General features: G+C 53.4%; 2 protein-coding genes across 2 annotated transcripts; one reads left to right on the top strand and one right to left on the bottom strand.

Annotated features, from left to right (window-relative positions):
• Positions 1-5,107: 5,107 nt before the first annotated feature.
• PIGR (polymeric immunoglobulin receptor) lies at positions 5,108-15,419 on the top strand. The gene is made up of 11 exons (XM_026036122.1): positions 5,108-5,155; positions 10,218-10,321; positions 10,429-10,761; positions 11,205-11,534; positions 12,273-12,596; positions 13,001-13,315; positions 14,250-14,409; positions 14,512-14,618; positions 14,865-14,990; positions 15,074-15,132; positions 15,294-15,419. The coding sequence occupies exons 2-11, from the start codon at positions 10,231-10,233 to the stop codon at positions 15,417-15,419; spliced, it is 1,971 nt and encodes a 656-aa protein (XP_025891907.1). The 5' UTR covers positions 5,108-5,155; positions 10,218-10,230.
• Positions 15,420-16,401: 982 nt separating this feature from the next.
• On the bottom strand, positions 16,402-19,398 carry LOC112944645 (interleukin-20-like). Its single transcript, XM_026036123.1, has 6 exons — positions 19,377-19,398; positions 18,591-18,770; positions 18,317-18,382; positions 17,859-18,011; positions 17,401-17,475; positions 16,402-17,280 (listed from the first exon to the last, which is right to left on the bottom strand). Exons 2-6 carry the CDS (start codon positions 18,735-18,737, stop codon positions 17,203-17,205), a joined length of 519 nt encoding a protein of 172 aa, XP_025891908.1. The 5' UTR covers positions 18,738-18,770; positions 19,377-19,398; the 3' UTR covers positions 16,402-17,202.
• Positions 19,399-19,607: the final 209 nt, after the last annotated feature.

The raw sequence follows: 19,607 nt of genomic DNA, 5'->3' as shown, positions 1-19,607 counted from the left end.
GCAAGAACTGACCCCACTTGGCAAGAATACACTCCGCTTTGCAAGAACAGACCCCGCTTTGCAAGAACTGACCCCACTTGGCAAGAATACACTCCGCTTTGCAAGAACAGATCCTGCTTTGCAAGAACAGACCCCGCTTTGCAAGAACATTTTGGGAAACACCCGCACCGCACGTTGCCTTGCAAACACCTACCTGCAAGACACCAAGCTGATGGAGAGGGTCACCCAAGCAAGGATGCAAGCTGGACTTTCGGAAGCAGTTTAGCTTGTTTGAATAGGGCTGTTGGTTATTTATGGAGCAAAGTCCCAGTGACTCATGCTTGGAGTCTCCAGCACGCACTATGGAGACACATGCTGTGCTCTAAACACAAGCTCAAAAGTATCCCACCGTTTCAGGTGGGGTGTTTCTATGCAGCTGCTTGGGTTTGGTCATATCATGCTGCATTTTTCTTATCAGGAGCTGCAAAGTGAAATGCAAAAGCCTGGCAGATGTTTTCATGAAAGTAATGGTTTGTGGGTAAACTTAACATGCTTTCTCTGCAAAAAAAATATGGATTTTCAATCCCTGAAAACATTTTCTTTATCAGGAGCTCTCTCTTCACAAGGCCCCGAGACGTCCGCTGTCCCGGACCACATGTCCACAGTGCCAGCTGCCTCCAGCACCCCCACCCCGAGGGGTGTCCCCAGCCAGACGTGCACGGAGGTGGGACCCACGGAGCGCACGAGCGCCCTGGTCACCACGCTGCCCTCGGCCACCCTTGAGACGGCCGGAGAGCAGATCCCCCGCGGGAGGCAAGTCCACCACGCAGGTCCCAGCAGGGGCTCTGCCCGGCGCGGGGCTTGGCAGGACCGCTGTGCAGCTCTGCGTTGCTCCGCACGGGCTGCACGCTCTAAATGCTCATGGCAGTTATTAGCAATCAGAAATGCGGAAGGCAGAGTTATCTCCTGTCCATCAGCAGCGTGGCTCTTTGAACTTCTGTCTAACCCTCCTGCTGCTGGTGCCTGCCGTAGATCAGAAGCCAGAGTCAATAGCTCTGTTTTCCTTGGTTTGGCTGCAGACAGGCTGTCAGGGAGCTCGCGGCTTGAGCAATAACCCTGGTGAACGGGGAGCAGTCGCACAATTTGCTGCACACATTTTCCAGCCCTTATGCACAGCCAGGCAGTGCCCGAGTGCCACATCAGGAATTAAGCTTGGAAAAGCTTCGTCCAAAGCCTCCGAGCTATTTTGGCCAGTCGCTATTCCAGAGCACGTCCCTACGGCAGGACGTGCTGCCAGCTCAGCACAAAGTGCTTTACCTGGCTGGGGATTTTCGTGCCTGTGCTTCCTGCTGGGCTCTGCGCCTCTCAGCCCGCCCGTGGCCACCGTCCAGCCCAGGTGAAGCCATCTGCAGACCCACGTGCAGGTCAGTCCTACCCGAATGTGGCCCAAACACAAGGTTCCCAGAGCAGTTAGGCCTTGTCTGTGGGTCCCATTCCCCACAGCTGCCAGCAAAGCTGGCTCTGCATGTGGAGCTCGGGCTGCCTCTGCACGGAGGAGGCATCTCGATGCCTTCCAGCACCACGGGGGTCTGCAACAACCGGCAAAGAAAGCATTGCCCCCCATGCGTGCACTTGCACAGCGGGCACAACCTGTTTGCTTTTTGGAGGGGAATAATCAGTTGGCAGCATAAACCCCGCAAAGTGGAGCAGGGTCATAAGTGGCTGCAGAAATTACTTCCTCATAAGCCAAACTCCAGATCAAGCGATTGCATCTCCACTTGACTTTGCTGGCTGTTCTCCTGTGACTTGGTCAGAGTTTAGAACAATTTGATACTCTCTGGTGTAAAAACCACAGCCTGTATTAAACGTTTCAGGTGCCAAAACGTGAATCGAAATCCAATTTCATTTAATCCAATTCCATTCTGGCCGTTTGTCCTTCCAGGGCAACAAGTGAATCGCATCTGCTGTCCGTGGTGCTCCCAGCTCTCCTTGGGCTGCTTCTCCTCGCTATCCCTATTCTTGTCCTTACCAAAAGGAAGCTCCATAAGGAGGCAGGTAAGTGTCCAGGGAGGTTGGGGCTGTTTGTGTTTCGGGAATCCCGCACTTCCCTTTTCCGTGGGCAAAAATCCCGAAAAATCCGATTGGAGAAGCAGACGAACCGAAATTTGGGAGCCCTCCCGAAAACCAAGCCGAGTATTTCCTGCACATGGAGCGCGTTTATTGCCCGGCAGTGCTGGGAAAGGGAGCAGTGGGAAGGGCAGGGAGCTGTGCCATGGGACGGGCGCCCGGCCGGTCCCGGCCGCCGCAAACCCGCCGCCGTTCACCCCGGCCCAGCAAGGACGGGCCCAAACAACCCGTGCCAAGCAACCCATTGCCAGCAACGCCCATGGAGAAATATCCTTCCGAAACGTATTGTCTCGACCATGATAAATTTAAGTTAAATTAATCTGAAAAACCACCCGGCTTACCGCGTGTTGGAGAGCTCAGTGGGCGTCTGGGGAAGGTTTCCATCCAGCGCATCCGCATTCCTTGTTTTTAAGGAAGAGAAGGGAACGCTCCAGGAAGGCTGGAAGCAGCAACATTCGCAGACCCTGTGGAAGAGCAAAGGATGGAGGAAACGGTGAATGCAGAAAAACCCCAAGAAAGCAAAACTGACCCCAGTGAAAGCAGGTAGGATTCTTCTGGAATGGGTGCTGCAAACATCAGCTTCCCCTGGCACATGGGGATAAACCAAGACTTTATTCAGAGCGCTTGTGGCTGACTAGGTAAAACATTTCCACAGGAGAGAAACGAGGGCTGCAGCCCAGGAAGATGATTGTCTTTATTCCCTACCATGGGATATCAGGCCCTAGATTTCAAAAGACTCTGATTAAATCCTATGTGAGGTTTATAAATTTATTATAGGTTGATTATAAATTTTGCTTACGCATCACAACCATGTTATCTTTCTTCCTGTTTGCTTGTTTCAGTAATATTTCATCCCTTATGACCTCGTGCGGGATTACTTGGAAGCAATCCTTGCTCACTGTGTTGCAATCTTAACATTTTTGTCCTGCCCGTGCAGAATCACCTGCGCTATCCCCGGGAGATCCAGGCAGTCCAACCTGGCTCCAGGTGCCTGCGTCTCCCAGCAAGGTGGAGAGCAGAGGCCATGGCTAGGACTGCTGCTACACTGCAGAAAGGAGCTGGGAAAATATCTGAGACGGCAGAAAATATTCGAGTAAATATCTCAAAGTCTGTCCCATGTGTGGTGTTTCACATCACTGAAAAGTGTTCTCTTCCATTTGACAAAAAAAGAAATCTCATCTAAAACCTCCCAAATAAGCAATCGATACTTGGTGAGAAACTGCTAAAATGAAGGGTACAAACCAAGAGCTGGTAATGGCAGCACTCCAGCAGTCACCTCTAAACGAAGCATTTCTAGACCTCCCGAAACTTCAGACCCATTTAAAACTCCGAGATGAGCCTAAAAACACCACAGGGCTACCAGCACACCAAGACACCGCTACCAACGCTCCAGAGGGACAGCAAATAAACGCTTTTCTTCTGCTTTTGCAGGGACCCCCCGGGGGAAAAAAAGGCTTTTCAAGCTGAGTGATGGAGCCTCGGGGAAGGAGGGCAGGAATCCTCCCGTCCCGTCCCGGAGCTGCTGCACCCGAGGAGCCGCGAGGAGCTCGGGTCCCGTGCCGGCTCGCTGCAGGCTGCCTGGGCATCTCCCAATCCTTTGTAAATGAGAAAATAAAGGAGTGCACCTGTGGTGGGAAAATGAAGGAGTGCACCTGTGGTGGGAAAATGAAGGAGTGCTCCTGGGCCCTTGCTGCTGCAAGCGGCCGGGCTGCCAGGTTACAGCGGGGCTGGCCCGGGCACAGGGCGGCTCCCCCTTGGCAGCCCTGCGCTCCGTGCACGTTTGCTCAGCGCTAGCCTAAACAAACAAAAAAGCACCCCAAAACCCCAAAACAGCAGCAAAACACCGGCGGATTTTCAGGAAACCCGCTGGGTTTTGTTTTGTAACGTGCAAAGCGCCTCCGGCTTAAGGGCGTCAGAAAACACTCGAGTTCTCAGGGCTGGTCTCATCCCCTCGGCAGCAGAGCTAACTTGTGGCCCAAATTCGGGGCATTTTGGCCCATTGCAGCCCAGAGCTGAGCAGCAGCTCCAGCTCATGTGCTCAGGCCACGGGCTGGGCCGTATGCGGCGCTTTGGCCCCCAAACCCAGCAAACGGGGAGCTCTCGTGCTCCGGGGATGCTCTGCAGCCTGTGCCTTGGCAGGAGGGCGCTTGTCTGGCGGAGCAAGTGAATATATACACCTAATTTCATGGTGTTTGGAGACAGTGGGTCAGTTCCACAAGGAATGCTAAGGGCCAAGGCAATGGCTTCATTAAGGACTCTTAGCTGCCTGGGGCTTTTCACTCCGAGATGTAGAAGCACCTGCCGGTGCTTGTGGGGCAATTTTGGGTTGATTTTATCCCCCTACCCACCCCTAAGCTGCATCCCTGCAAGCACCCCCAGATACCTGTGCAATAAAAACACCCTTTGCACTGCAGAGGGCGAAAGCAGGACGGGTAGAAAGCAAGAGCAGGTGAGACGAGTGGGTGCAGGAGAGCCCCGTGCTCACCCCTTTTCACTTCAGATGGGCAAGAGAAGCTCTGCGCGACCCCTCAGCCGAGCCAAACCTCTATTTTGGCACTGCTAGCGTGGGGCAAAGCAAGTTAATGATTCATCTCGGGGAATAACAAAACTCTTTTGCTTTCTTTAATTTCCCCTGCCCGCGCGGCTCCAGCACCCGCCACCTTTCCCTCCAACCGGCTGCGGCGCGGCGGGCGCCCCAGGGCCGGTGCTGACGATGGCAGCAATGCTCCCGTTTGCTCTTTGTGCGATTTCTGGGGTTGCAGGGTGCGAGGCCGGAGCAGCGCTGGCCCCTGGCGTGGCATCGTGCGCCAGGGCTGCGGCAGCCACCCCCGCGCCGGTGGCACCGTGCCCGCGCCTGCCGGGCCAGCGGATGCTATTCCTTTAAGGCACAACAGGTGGAAACGCGGGGCCGGGGTGAAGACGGGTATTTAAAAGGGTGCCAGGCGAGCGGAGCGTCCCGGGGAGGCAGGAGCGGCCGCCGCCACCGGCTCGTCCCCAGCGGGTCCCTGCGCCAGGGAAGGGGGAGTCTGGGCGCGAGAGGGTCTGCAGGGTGAGTAGCACCTACCCCAAGGGACACGCCGGCAGGTGCCAGGTGGGAGAGGCTTTCGGGGGCCCTTCCTCGGATCCGCGTGGGGACAAGAGGGGATTAGCGGGGAAACGCCGGTGGGTTTTCCGAGAAGGTCGGGAACGCAGCATCGGGCTGGTGGGTTTTACGCTTTCCTCTCCACGGTGACTTTCTAAGCGCTTCTCTTCTGCAAAAAGAGATGATTTATCAGCCCGGTATTTGCATTCAGGATTAGACAACTATCTAACAGCAGGTTTTTAGTAAGTATTACTACTATAAAAGACATAGCCTTTTGGATCGTGCTCATGGGAGGTAAACCCATGGAAAGGGACTTGGCGATTTAAGAAGTTGGTGTATGGGGCCATAGGGCCAAGCCCCCACGAGCTCAGTACACCAAATTTCCGTGCAAAGCAAGCGTTCTTGCAGGATTATTCATACATTTCATACAAAGTAGAGGGGAAAAGATTGCCACCTAATAGAAACGGTTGCTGAAACAGAGGCATTCGTGCCATGCTTCTACCCATCAAACCCTCACCCTGCAGTCAGGGGCAGGACAGCAAGTGCTCTGGGTTACAGCTTCTAAGGATACTAACAGCATTAAAATGGAATAATAGGTTAATAGCACTGAAATGGGTTTCACTTTCCAGCCCAAGAGGCAAGAAACAAAGCTGGGTACAAAAGAACCCTAGGAATCCTCCCCAGGACAGGGCAAGTGAGCCTATGGTGGCATCTGAGAGCTAAGGGGAGCAGCAGGTCACATCAGCAGGGCAATCTCAGCCAGGGCTTCAGCACGAGAGTTGCCTTTTGCACAGAATATATTGCTGGTAAAGGACAGTGACGGAGTGGGACACGCAAAAATTCTTTGCTAGGAAGTCACAGGTACTGCAGGATTTCTTACAATCTATTGATTTTGAAGGCAGTCCTAAAATCCTTCTGTAAAATCTGCCTAGCTGCTTCAGTGTATCACAAAATCAGCACCTGCTCTTTATTTATCCCTTCCATATTGTGATGGAGGCATCGATTTGGAACACGAAATATTTATTCTTTGTCTGTGTTCAGGTCAGCTTGAACTTGCATCTTCAAAAAACAAATCTATCGCTTGCTCCCATAACTCTGTGAAGGGCAGAGAAAATGTTCTACCCAAGTGGATGGGCGGCTTTTCCCAATCCCACCACAAGCATCTACAAGTCTCACACCGGCCATCGGTGTGGTGATGGTAATGGATAGGATAAAAATGCAGCTAAACCTGGTACTGGCATTTAGGAAAGTCCGTTTGCATGCCCTGATCCTTGGCATGTGGGCAAATCTCCCTGCTTGTGCCACATCCTCTGGTACAACGGCCCAGTGCAGCAAGATCATCATGTAGATCATCATCATATTGTGCTCGTGGTGCTGGCAAATGTCTCTTTAAAAGGCTTTGGAGGAAAAAAAAAATGTGAGTGTGTGCATGTATATATACATATATATATTTTACTCCTTTCCGTACAATTCCTTCAATATTTGGGTAACAGTAGGCCTGCTGCAATAGAGGCGGATCTTTAGAATAGGTTTACAAGCCCAGCGCCAATTCTTCGTGTTTCGCTAGCCCTGTGGCGCGTCCTTGACACTGGTCACTGCTAAGAGCAGTAGTTAATGGTTAATGCCGTAGGCCAACCCGGCCGAGCTGAGTCGGCAGGACCTGGGCCGGAGCCCCGCGATTCCCACCTGGCAAGAGCGGCTGCTTGGGCTGGCGCTGCCCCGACCAGAGCATCGCTCTGCACCCGCACGCCTCCAGTCCCAGCCCCGCAGGAACCTGCATCCCGGCATGCCAAACGTTCCCACCGGTGACGAGGTGGTCACCGCGCCCCGGCTCTGTCCACCCTACGTTGTGTAAAACCTGTGCGATTTGGGTTCGCTTTGTTCCACACAGCGCGCAGCGAGGTGCAGAGCACGGCGGCGCACCGGAAAGCAGCGTGCGCTACTCGCTGCCAAAACGACCCTTGCGACACTGAGAGATTTAGCCATTAAAAGCCCAAAAGTGGGGGGAAAGAGGCCATCAGCTGCCCTCGCCACCCCGCCATGGCCAGCACTCAGCCCAGCGCCGCTCCGAGCGGGAAGTGGGTGCGGGATGCGCCGCGCGCCGCAGCGCATGGGGAAACACCAAAACCAAGGCACGGAAACGGGCTGCAAGTTGGAGCACGTTCCCTGGCGTGAATGTCTGGCCTTTTACCAACCCCGACCACCTCACCTCACGAGCAAAGGCTCATGCCTTTGCCGGCCAGCCCGAGGCACAGGAATGAACACGGATACGTGGCAGCCCAGGGCAAAACCCCAGATCCCTCACTTAGAAATAGCTGAATCTTCTCTTTTCTATCACGTAACAACTAAATATTCTCAAAGTGCTCATATTATTTTGCTTATGATCAGCCTCTGTTGTTGCTTTGGTGGCGGGGAGGCCGCAACTTTACATACAAAGGGATCCCACCCAGGGAGCCCAGCTCCGGCACCAGCACCTTCACCCTGCCTTAACAGCTGACAGCGAAGAGGAATAAGCTGGGGGTGCAGAACGAGAGCGAGTGCCACTTCTCAAGAGACACCGCTCGAGTGGCATCTAAAAGACAGACGAAGGGAAAGGACACCCTGGTTAACGCCAAACCCGCGGCCACGTACGAGTCCTTCGCGCCCCCAGCCCGCCCCGGACGTGTCGTGAAGCTGCTCTGGGGATGGCACAGCTGCTCCTGGCCCTTCCTCTGCTCCCCACGGTCCCGAGCCTCGTCCCACCTGCCCCGGCCTCTCCTTGCAGCTCCCCTCCGCCTGCAGCAGCGTCAGTGCGAACCAGCCCCGCGGCCGCTTACTTGCTGAGCCCAACACTCGTCTTCCTCCTTAGGCGCTCGGAGCTTCAAATCTCGTGCTCTGGCGATGCACTGCAAATCCTGTAGGAAAGGCCCATCAGCACACACAAAAAACAAAGAAAAGAAAAGGGGAGTAAGAGCTCTGTTAAGGATAACTTTGGTAAATGAATCCCTTGCAGTGCCATGGACGGCGCAGCGCGGCTGCATCGTCCTCTCAGAGCGCAGCCCGCGCGGGCAGCAAGGAGGGGGTTTCCTCGGCTATAAGGGAGCGGGTCAGTACGGATGCACCTGACAGCGGCTTTACGTAACGGGCGGCTCTGCTTGTTTGGGCTTGCTGCAGCCAGGGGTTTTTCCTCCACTCGTGCAGCGAGTGCCGCAAGGAATTGGCTCAGCGCGAGGACAGGGCTGCAAGCGGCGCTGGGCTTCGTCCCCAGGTCCTTGCACAGACACAGATTGAGTGCACTCAAAAATAAAGAGGCAAAAGTCCTCTCATGCTTATGTGTGCATACGTGGACCTCGCTAGCTCCACTCTTGTATGCATCTTTCTGAACGTTTTATCTGTTTCTTACAAGAAACATCCTTTTCCACCTGACAGAGATGCTGTCAGGATCCCTGTGGTGGCCAGGAGCTGCTTGCTTGCACTAACAGGCTATTTCTTGCTAAGACCATGGGGTCTGTCCTTCCCCCCTTCCTTATCCCCACGCAGCAGAGAAAGCAGCAAGGCTCCCGGAGCCAGCGGAGCTGCTGCTAGCAAGGGTCAAACAGCAAGGCCCTTTCTGCAGTGTTTGCTTTCTGCAGCATGGGTTCTGTTTGTCTTGCTGGCTTCTTCTGGGATTTGCATGAAAGCGCATTTTTCATGCTCGGTGAGTTAATTATTAGCCATAGACAAGTAGCCACTGAGCAATTAGAGATCACAACACAAGGAAGAAAGCACAACAGAACACCTTTCATCCTAACAAGGAAATGAAAGCCTTTTTCTCTTGATGGGAATTGCCCCTAATGTAATAAATCCTGTCACTTGATACCCAGAAATCAAATTCTTGCGGATGTTTGTAAAGACTTTCTTGGCATCCATCCTCTTCTCTAGAGCTTGGAATAACCAAGTAGGTGAGCAGTCATGCTTGGGACGCACACGTCCCCCCGGCAGCGCACTGTGCAACGGCAGGGAAAAGGGCGCTGGGGATTAAGTCCTGGATTTCTCCAGCCCATCACTCAATTCCGAACGGAAAGATCAGAAACGTTCGGCCTGAAGGACACAGAGGCTTTTCGATCAGCCCACAGTTTGATTTGGCATTCCTAGCGCCGCGCTGCCCATCGCGCTGCGTCCCGGCCAAGGGGTGGGTTAGCTCTGGCCCGATATACCCATGGGGACAGCACTTTGTTTGGTTTGAGCTAAATCTCTTCATCTTACCAGCTTTATCAGCAGCAGAAGGAAGAAAGAAAAAATAAATAAAAAGAACATTTATCCCTCCTTTTTACTGGCAAGCCTCCTCAACAAGAACGGGGAAGCAAAGGCCAGGCTAAAGCTCCTGCAGGACCTGGTCCACAAGCGCAGGTTTTCCTAAGGAGTGATCTTGGCAGCCTAACCAGCAGGTGAATAAGCCTTCCTTTCACAGCACAAGAAAAGAAGGAAGGAAAATGCCACATGCTCTAGGTGTGCCTGCTTGAGCAGGAAGGTTGGACTAGATGATCTGTAGAGGTCCCTTCCAACCTTAAATATTCTGTGAATCTGTGAATCTGTGAAAATGTGACCCCACTGTACCAAGCACTTAAAAACGGTGTGAACTTCTGACAAGGGCCAGGTTGGCAGCTCTGATCCTGGTCCCCGCTGGACTTTCATGCCCTTGGCTGCTTTTGGACCATCTTTGGACTTTAACCTGCCAAAGGGTTGCTCTGGTCTACAAACGTGCAAACATATTCAGAGCTTGGCTGGCCTTTTTTGCCTGGTTTAAACACTTTTGCCTCGAAATACTTCTTGCTTTGTTCTTCCAGCTGTGCCTGAGTCTTTGCAAGACAGATGTGGGGAAAGATGAGCAAAGCGGCCACTTTGCAGAGCCCAGAGTCTCCCCGGGGATGGTGGGATGGGGAGAGCAGAGAGCCCGGGATGCTCCCTCTGCCTCCAGCAGCTCCAGCTCCCCACCCGTCCCAGACCTATGGGGCACCGGGTGCAACCCAGCCGCTTCCCAAGTGACACTCACCCCGTCTTTTCCTTCCAGGGAAGGAGGCAAAATGAGCATCCTGGCGTTCCTCGCATCTGCGTTCCTGCTCTCCCTCCTGCCCGCGGAAGCCGCGAGGAGCAAATACCCACCCAAATCGGGAAGTGAGTGCGAGGCCGCGGTGGGACGGGGGAGCCCCCTCGCCGCAGCGCCCGCCGCTGCCCCGTGGGGTTGCGCAGAGCGCCGGGCACTCGCTCCTCTCTCCTTGCAGTTCTGAACCCCATCTTTGGGCCGAGGGAGGTGAGTGGTTTGCTGGACGGCTCCGTCACCGTCAAGTGCTTCTACCCCCAAACCACGGTGAACAAGCACGACAGAAAGTACTGGTGCCGCGAGGCGACGAGGAGCTGCCACACCGTCGTCTCCTCCAACGGCTACGTGGCCCCCGGGTACCAGGGGCGAGTGGCCATCACGGACTTCCCGGATCAAGGCGTGTTCCTCGTCAACGTCTCGGGGCTGGGCCTGGCGGACAGGGGCTCCTACCACTGCGGCCTTGGCCTCAACAACAGAGCGCTCTCCTTCCAAGTGAAGCTGGACGTTTCTGAAGGTAGCGGCTGTAGAGCGTTGCTTTCCTTTGCCCCTTGTGGCTGGGCTCCGCGGGAGGTCTGTCTCAGCCCTCTTTGTCCTGGTGTTTTCACAGAGTAGCCTATTTTGTCATCACTAATTCAGAAAAAACAGGAATGGGGTGAAATGAGCCATGTTGAAGGCTTCAAACCTTGTTTAGAAACTGCTGACTTTTCCAATGGGCAAGGAGAGGGTTGCAGAGCACAGGGCAAAATCAGGCCCTGCGGTAATCAGGCCCTGGGAGAACCCTTGGTGCGGAGCAGGGACATGGCCGAGACACCAGTCTCGTGGTGACAGGGAGCACAGTAGGACAATCTCATGCTCGAAGCAGCAGCACACAGAATACGAGAGCGTTACGGTACAGAAAGACCCTACGTTTGCAGAGAGCGGGCTGCAGCAGTCCCTGCCCAATGCTCCTTCCCACAGGTCCAAACGTGCCCGAGGAAGCCGAGCTCTTCTACGTGGAGCTGCAGGGCTCCGTGACCATCACCTGCAGCTTCGGGCAGGACTACGCGAGCATCAGGAAGTACCTGTGCAAGATGGAGAAATCCGGCTGCCGGAACATCATCGATACCTACGGGAAGGTGGATGACGAGTACGCGGGGCGCATCTTGCTGAGCAACGAGAACACCGCGGGCTCCTACAGCATCATGATCACCCAGCTGGGCTGGCAAGACGCGGGGCTCTACCTGTGCGGAGCGGGGGTCTACGGAGAGAGCGGAGAAACCAAGGAAGTGGATTTGCACGTCTATGAAGGTCAGGGAGCTCTTCCCCAGGGTCTAAAAACCCCTACGTGGGTTCCCTTCATCTCTGTTCCTCTTTAGACCTGATGCTAATGGTCTCATTTACACAGAATCACAGAATGTTTAAGGTTGGGAGGGACCTCTAGAGATCATCTAGTCCAACCAAGTCCAACCATTTTACTTAACAAGGATTTTAATTTCTTTTCCTAGAGTGCTATTATTCTGTTCTCTCCTACAGATCTTTCTTTCTATTCATGTATCTCTCAGTCATGCACTAAGTCATGACTAATAAACCCCAGACTTGTACCTAGAGAGCTGGTTTTCCTGGCAGTGATGAGCTATCTTCCTGGTGACAATTTGAGACAAGATGACTGTCTCCTTGAATCTTTTAATTTCCTTAAATTTCAAAATGATACATATATAGGACGGAAAAGACTTACCCTTCCTCTTAAAAAGGAAGTGCTACTGAGAAATGTTGGTACATAAGACCAAAATAACCCAGTTAATTTAGGAAAAGGAGAGACCTGACAGATCCTTTGTGGTCAGTTCCTATCAGCCCCAGGATGGTCTCCTACCATTGGTAGCCTAGAGCTTGACCCAGTCTTGTTTCAGCACCTAATACAGCTTTGTTCCTTTTTTTTTTTTTTTTTTTCTTTATTATTAATTTATTCATTCCCTTATTTTTTCCCTCAGAAAGTGCCACATGAAAGTCTAGGTATGTGAAACTGCCCCTTTTATTTTGTATCTCCAGGGACAGACGTTCCTCAAGGAAAGCACACAGTGCTTGGGGTGAAAGGAGGCTCGGTGACCATCGAATGCCGCTATGACACTAAGGGAAGGAGCTCGTTGAAGTACTGGTGCAAGTGGCGAAAGAACGGCTGCTCCCGGATCATAGACAGCAACGGCTTCGTGTCAGACCTCTACGAGGGAAGGGTGGCCATGTACGACAACCCGGAGAACAACACACTTACCGTCATCCTCAACCGGCTGGCGGACAGCGACAGCGGCTATTACTGGTGCATGACGAATGAGAACAGGGAGAAGAAGACGTCCAAGGAGCTGAAGATCGTGGACGGTATGGACACGTGTATTATCCTGCCCACACGGTGGGTAGGAACTAACCTTCTACGCACCACAAAAGGTTTTGTGAGGAGACACGAGGTCCTTCTCTGTCCTACAAGGCAAAATTTTGCAGCAATTTCCCCCCGCCTGGTAATTTTAATGGGAGCACCAGGTTTCAGGTCTGTGGGGAAGCACTGGCAAGCAGCATCTCCGCATGACTACCTCTTACCCCTCACAAAACATAGCTTTGGCGCACAAAGGTGTACGCAGCTCCTTAGCACCGACTTAGTGGTGTAAGGAGCACTTTCCCTCAAAGATGTGTCTCGTGGCCCCCATCATGGGGACTTACTCCCTACTTGCTCTCATGACTGCTGCCAAAACTGCTAATCCTGCTCTCCGGTTGTGTCTCCCTCACAGGAGAACCGAGTCTAACAGGAGAGGAGGAGGTGGAGGCCAGCGTGGGCGCTCCGGCACAGCTGGCTTGCTCTTACCCCTGCAAGTACTATTCCTATGAGAAGTACTGGTGCAAGTGGACCAGGAGCGGCTGCACGCCCGTGGAGGCTTCCGACCAAAGCCGCGCCGAGCTGAACGTTGACTGTGACAAGGACAACAAGACCATTCTCCTAAATTTTGACGATGTGGCACTGACGGACCAGGGCTGGTACTGGTGTGGAGTGAAGCACAAGGGTGTCTATGGGGAAACCAAGGCCGTGCAGCTGCGGGTATCTGGAGGTGAGCTCCATGGCGAGAGCGGACGGGCGCTTCCACGCTGCAAACCAAACCCCGCCGCCTCCTGCCGGGAGGGAAATGCTGCCCGCCTCCACCAGGCTGCAGCACCTCAAAGCACAAAGGCTCTCACCCAGATCCGAGCCCGCTCGGGTTTGCTGAGCTCCGCAGGCGCTGTCATCTGCTCCCTGGTGTGGCTGCCTCCTCCCTCCCCAGCGCTAAGGGAAGCCAGGCTGTACACATCACTTCCTTCCACCCCCTTTTCGCCCCTTTGACTCTATTCCTAGTAATTGTTCGTATGGCAATTTGCAGCATCACTCGAATGATGCAGCATCTGGCATGTGCCATGTGAAAGGCAGCACGAGGTAGAGGCACCTGACCCCAGGGAGCTTATGGTCTTAATGGACAGGGAAATTGTAGGGTGCGGGAAAGGAAGGGCAGCCAACACAGTCCCTCTCTACGAGCAAGGGGCTTGGGCTCCGCTTTCCTGCCGTGTTTTGGACTGCAGATATTTTCCTCGGGAAGGGATTTTGGGATCCCTTGGTAAGGGAGAGGAGCAGCCTCATTCCACTTCCATTGGTGGGTAAAGCGCAAGAAATCAAAGCAAACCGAGTATTTCCTTGCAATGCTGCAAAGAAACAGCTTTCCTAGCAAGCTGTTTCCTTGCAATGCTGCAAAGACGAGATTCAGAAACGCAAGAAGTTTCCAAACCTACGTGCGAATCCAGAAGGAGCCTGCTCAAGATTTTTGCAAGACATTGTTTCGGGCTAAGTTTTTCCAGGCAACTAAATCACAATTTAGAGAGTCACATAAGTATATATACGCACACATATAGGCAATATGCATATAGCCATACTCAATATAGGCCTATACGCACAAAATGCAGCACGCACTTGCCTTCCCTCCTTGTCTCCATGCGTTCCCGTCCCTTGTCGCGCAGAGCGGCTGGCCGTGGAGAGCGGCGCGGCTGCCCGCCCGGAGCTCCTGGACGTCGATGCCCGCAGCAGCAGCAGCAGCGGCGGCAGTGCCCAGGACGGCGGCGGCGTTGCCCAGGACAGGGCCAGCAGCAGCGGGGCTCAGAGCCCCGCGGTCGCAGGGAGGTGAGTCCCGTCCGAGCCACGGCTGCTTGGGATGCTCCAGGAGGTTGTCCTGGCGCACGTGGCTCGGAGGCGTCAGGTCACAGCGGCATCTCCCTCATGCAGCGCTGGCCCCAGCTCGCTCGTGTTGGCACTCGTCTCCGTCGGCGGAGTCTTCCTCATCCTGGCCACGGTTTTTGCAGTCTACAAATACAGGCAGATGAAGCGCTCGGGTGAGTCCGTGCCGCTCGCGGGAGACGTTGGTAAGGTCGGGGTAGTCGGTGGGGTTGAGCAGCACATCCCAGCTGCTCCTGCGGTGGGAAGCACACGGAGCCTGGCTCGCGGCGGCTCCGGATCCAGGGAGACCCAGAGGCTGGAGCCCCATGGAGCTTGAGGAGCCGGGGGGAAGGAGCCGGGGGGAAGGAGCCGGGGGGACAGGAGCTCACCAGTGCCGCACGTCCCTGCTCTCCGTCCCGCAGACCTGGTGTCCGTGGGGAGCTACCGCACCAACATCAGCATGTCGGACTTTGAGAGCGCCAAGGAGTACGGCGCCAACGACAACGCCTGCATGAAGGGCACGCAGGAGACACAGATTGGGGGGGACGGTAAGAGCAGGGGAGGCCCCGCGGGAGCGGAGCCCCTTGGCGAGGCAGCAGAGACCCTCCCTAACGTCCCCCTTTCCTTCCAGAGCTCGTGAGCACCACGAGCGAAGCCGAGAGCGCCGCCGAGGCCAGGAAGGCCAAGAGGGTAAGAGGCGGCGGGCGGGCGCCCCGGCGTGGGCGAGCACGCGGGCAGGAGCGGGCGCAGGAGCAGGGCCGGGTTGGAGCACGGGGGGCTGCTGCTGGGTGCCCGGGGTGCCGGTCGCCCCGCGGGACCCAGCCCTGCAGCGCCGCCCTTCCCTCCCGCAGAGCTCCAAGGAGGAGGCCGACGTCGCCTACTCGGCGTTCCTGCTGCAGGCGAGCGCCGTGGCGCAGGGCCGTGGTGCCGGGGGGGACACGGCCGCCCCACCGGGGCCCTGGGACGGCCGCATGTGAGCGCGGGACACCCCGCGCCGCGGCCCCGGCGCCAGCACCGTCCCCGTCCCCGGCCGCTCCGGTGCCGGCGGGCTGGGCGCCGCGCCGCAGCGCTCCGCTTCACTCTCCTGCTGGGCTCTATAGGAAAAGCATGAGAATATTAACACACACTGCAAATCCGGAATAAAGACACATGAGCTCTCCCTTTTATCCAACCCCGTTCCCGCTCCTTTCCTTCCTTCTCCTGCTGCCGAACCACACACCAAGATCACGTCTGGGATCTCATGGATCACATCCCCGCGTCACCATTGGGTCCCCCCTTGGAAAGCGCCTCGAAGGCGGCAGGAGGTGCCCACGGGCCTGGACCTGCCTGGGCTGCTGGAAGCGAACGAATGATCCCTGGGCAATTGGAGCGGCCGCACGGACTCATCCAGCCAAGGCAGAACATTATCACTTAGAGATTTCTGAGCTGAAAACAACATTTTCTCTCTTCCTCCCAGCTCAGCTTCTTCCTGAGCAAACTACCGAGCCACTACCTCTTGCTAGCCGCCGTCACACATGTTTTTCCAAACAAAAACCTCTCCGCATTACATAGGAAACTGGGTAAATAACCACAGCCCTGTCCAGGTATCGAGGCTGTGCAGATGCCAGGGGAGTCTAAAGCTCAGGGCACTTCCAGAAGCAGCCCCTTCCCCTCCTTCCCCTCTCCAGACGGGACCGTGTTGCCCGCAGAAGGCTCCGCAGGACCGTCAGGAACCCCCGTGATGCTCCGGGCTGCATCCCGGCCCCGCTGCCCCATTCCCACGCACCGGAACCGCTCGCGCTTCGGCGCAGGCCACCCCAGCTCCACGCAACCCCAGCCGCTTGTTTGCAATGCAAAAATCAAATAAAGAGCTCTTAGCGCAGCAACTATGATAGAAAACATTGCTTTTTTTAAACAAATCACTAGCATGGAGACACACATTCCTAAGAGCTTGTTCTATATTTGAATGCTCACAACTGCCAGGAGCAACTACAGCAGCTATAAAGGACACGCAGTGAATTCTGCTCACAAGTTTCCCTGACAAGCAACAGTAACACCTCTGAGTTTTGGCAAGCGCAGTCTAACCCAGACCAGCAGTTTTAATTGGGTTTATTTACAGTAAGTGCAACCAATTCACACAAAGTATAGTACTGAGTAGCAGATAATTGCATAATACACACATTTTTTTTTTCCTTCTATTCAAAAACCACATTTCTCACGTTGAAAAAATGGTTCTGTTACTGATAAGGCAGAAAATACCATTTCAAAAGGAAACACGGGTTTTGAGGCTGGAAGTCCCTGCTAGAGTTACTCTTGCAAGCAGTGCCCACCCTGTCCACAGGTTGGTTTCAGCAGCCTAAAAGTGAGCCCAGCTCTAAGTGCTGTTCTGTAGCATTAACTGGATCACAACAGTACCCACCAGGGATCCAGGTCTCATTAATATATACAAAGAGTCCATAATTTAAACAATAATTCTATTACATTAGCATGGCATGTGTCTGCTGGTAGCACAGGAGAAGCCTTTCTTGCTTTGCCCTTGAAGAGCATCTTTTGCCAGGAGACAAGTGCTCTGCGGACCGGGTTGACCTCAGCCCTTCCATCTCCATGCAAGCCTCCACGGATGCATTTCCGGGAATCCACCCCGCTAGCAAAACACTCGGTGTTTGAGCAGACATCAGCTACAATGAGTGAGAAACGGCGTTGAAATATGATTTCCATGACCAACATGGGCACGGCGTTCCCAACCAGGCCCCTGCCGTGTGGTTAACGCTGCCCACGCTCTTAACGAGACTTCTCCATCCAGTCTAGTAGGATATCCAGCTCGCCTAAGGATTTCATTGCTGCAGACGTGACATTCAGCTGAAACGGATAGAGAGGAGCCCTAAGTACCGATAGCAATTATATTAAGGTGAGTCCGAGTACCTTAATTGAGTACCTTAATCTGAGTATTAATTAATAGACATATTGTCACCCACTCACCCCTCTGTAGTTGGTGAGTATTTGCTTGAACTTCTCTGTGGACTCCTGGCCACACTTGCACATGTTTTGGTTATGCTAGAAGAATAAGAGAGAATTCATTTGTTTGGAGCTTTCATTTTTAAAAATAAGAGATCACTTTCTAACTACAATGGAAACTATTGTGCAGACGGAGTCTTTGTGAAATTGAGAAAGGCTGCACTCCCCAAGCCCAGCTTCAGCTCAGAACTTGCTCCGATAGAGGGGCCTGGGAGAAATTGTAGTTTTGAGGGCTAACGTGGGAGGCGGCAAATGCAAAACCCTCTCAGTGGACATGCAGCCTCGCCGTTTCATGTCCCTCCTCCACATCTCTCTGGTTAAAGCCATGTTTATAAATAAAGATTTCATAACTTTATAAAAAGCCTGGCTCTACTTATGTACCAGACACAGGTGCAAATAAACCCGAGGAGCTGCAGACTTACGCAGTGCGCCAGGTTCCGCTTGATGCTGAGGAAAGAGTTGGCGATGCTGCTGATCTTTCTGTTGACGTAGGAGTCCTCGGTCGTGCAGTATTTGAAGACTTTGTCCACGTAGAAGTTGAAGAGGTGATGGATGATGCAACATTTTTCTGAAGACTTAAGCAATATATTTTTATTTTAAAGGTCTTCCAAAGGGCTCTACGCCCACAGTTACCAGCAGACTCTGTCCCCCAGCAGAACGTGCCACCTCTGCCACTAGATGTAGCTGATAGGGCAATGTTAGGGACATACACTTTGCCTTGATGGAGGCTGATAATACATAGAGGTCATTATTATAAACTGATTTTACTGCAGATCAACATTCAGCAAATCCCATTTAGTCACTAAAAGAGCTGCCGATTTCCAAGCTGGATATTAGAGGACCCAGAAAGAGCAACAGGAGAGGCCGGCAAGGCGCCTACCTTGATCTTGTGCAGGGAGTGCGGGTGGGACAGGATGCTCACGGTGCGGATGGGGTCTCTGCCTTGCTGTGCAGGCAAAGAGATGCAATGCAATTGCATTGCAATTGCAAATGCAATGCAATTGCAACGATGCAATTGCAAAGCAATGCAATAGCAAAGAGATGCAATCCACTCTCACCGCGATGGTGAGAGCGGATCCCGGGCTCCCGCGGTCCCCATGGAGCCGCTTTGGGAAGGACTTTCCCACCCCACCAGAGCCCCCGGCACTACTTACAATATTGGCTTTAATCGCTGCAAAACCAGCCCTGATTTCATTCATGCTCATGGAAATCCGGCAAGGTCCAAAGTGGAAGAGTTTGTTCCCATTCGCTAGCATGGACCAGCACATAGTGGAGAAGAGGAGAACGTGAGAGCCCTTCATGCCGTGGGGCAGTGCGAAACCTGCCTCAGGGACCTGCACAAGGAAAGGACAGGATTTCCTCATTATCTTTCCTCCAAGAAACGGAAATATAAGCAAAAGTTATTATTTTTTAATACAATTACTTTGCATTAAGATTGCAAATACACGATTTCTGAGCTTACCTTACCTCTTCATGGGCTACACACACATTCAAAAGAATAGCTCAGGTCACAGTAAAAATACCCTGAACCCAATTTGTTTATATATGCTGTGAGCAGAGAACATAATGGTGGTATATACGAAAAGGCACAGATTTTAGATATTATTGGTTGCATATGTATATATGCGTTAGAGCACACTGGTCAGCGTGTTCTCACATCTGAGATGCAAGAGTTGGAAAAAGAAAAGCATTAAATATCTCAAAGAAGAGAAAAGGCTGAAAATATCAGTAAAATCCAGCAGATAGATAAAGTTTCTCTCAAAATTTTCAGTGGAAAAATAAATGCTACTAAATTTAGCAGTTAAAAGTCTCCCAATTCAAAGAAAACAGGACTGCAGGCAACTGCCTGAAAGCAGGAGCTCTGACAAAGAGGCCACTACAGCAGTAGGAGCAATTAGGTGTTAATTCCTACCGCAGGAGGACAAAAATCAGCGTTTTACCTTCTTGCCGCGATGCAGACTCAGCCGGCTCTCGGATCTCTGACCTGAAGCGCTCCGAGGAACATGTTTTTATCAAGGCAGAGGGAGGAAATAACTCTGGGATTAACTTTTGGGATTTTTCTCCCTTTTCCCAGCACAGATTTCCCTTTGTAATTTGCTGAATTAATTACTCAGTGAAAGGGACCAGCTCATGCACCCACAGGTGTTTCTCTTGCATATGGAGGCGGGAAA

The sequence above is a fragment of the Nothoprocta perdicaria genome, unplaced genomic scaffold (genome assembly GCF_003342845.1).
Source record: "Nothoprocta perdicaria isolate Ctin4 unplaced genomic scaffold, notPer1 scaffold_170, whole genome shotgun sequence".
In the NCBI taxonomy this organism is placed as follows: domain Eukaryota; kingdom Metazoa; phylum Chordata; class Aves; order Tinamiformes; family Tinamidae; genus Nothoprocta; species Nothoprocta perdicaria.
The sequence above is the reverse complement of the archived record's forward strand: the minus strand, read 5'-3'. Positions and strand labels throughout refer to the sequence as shown.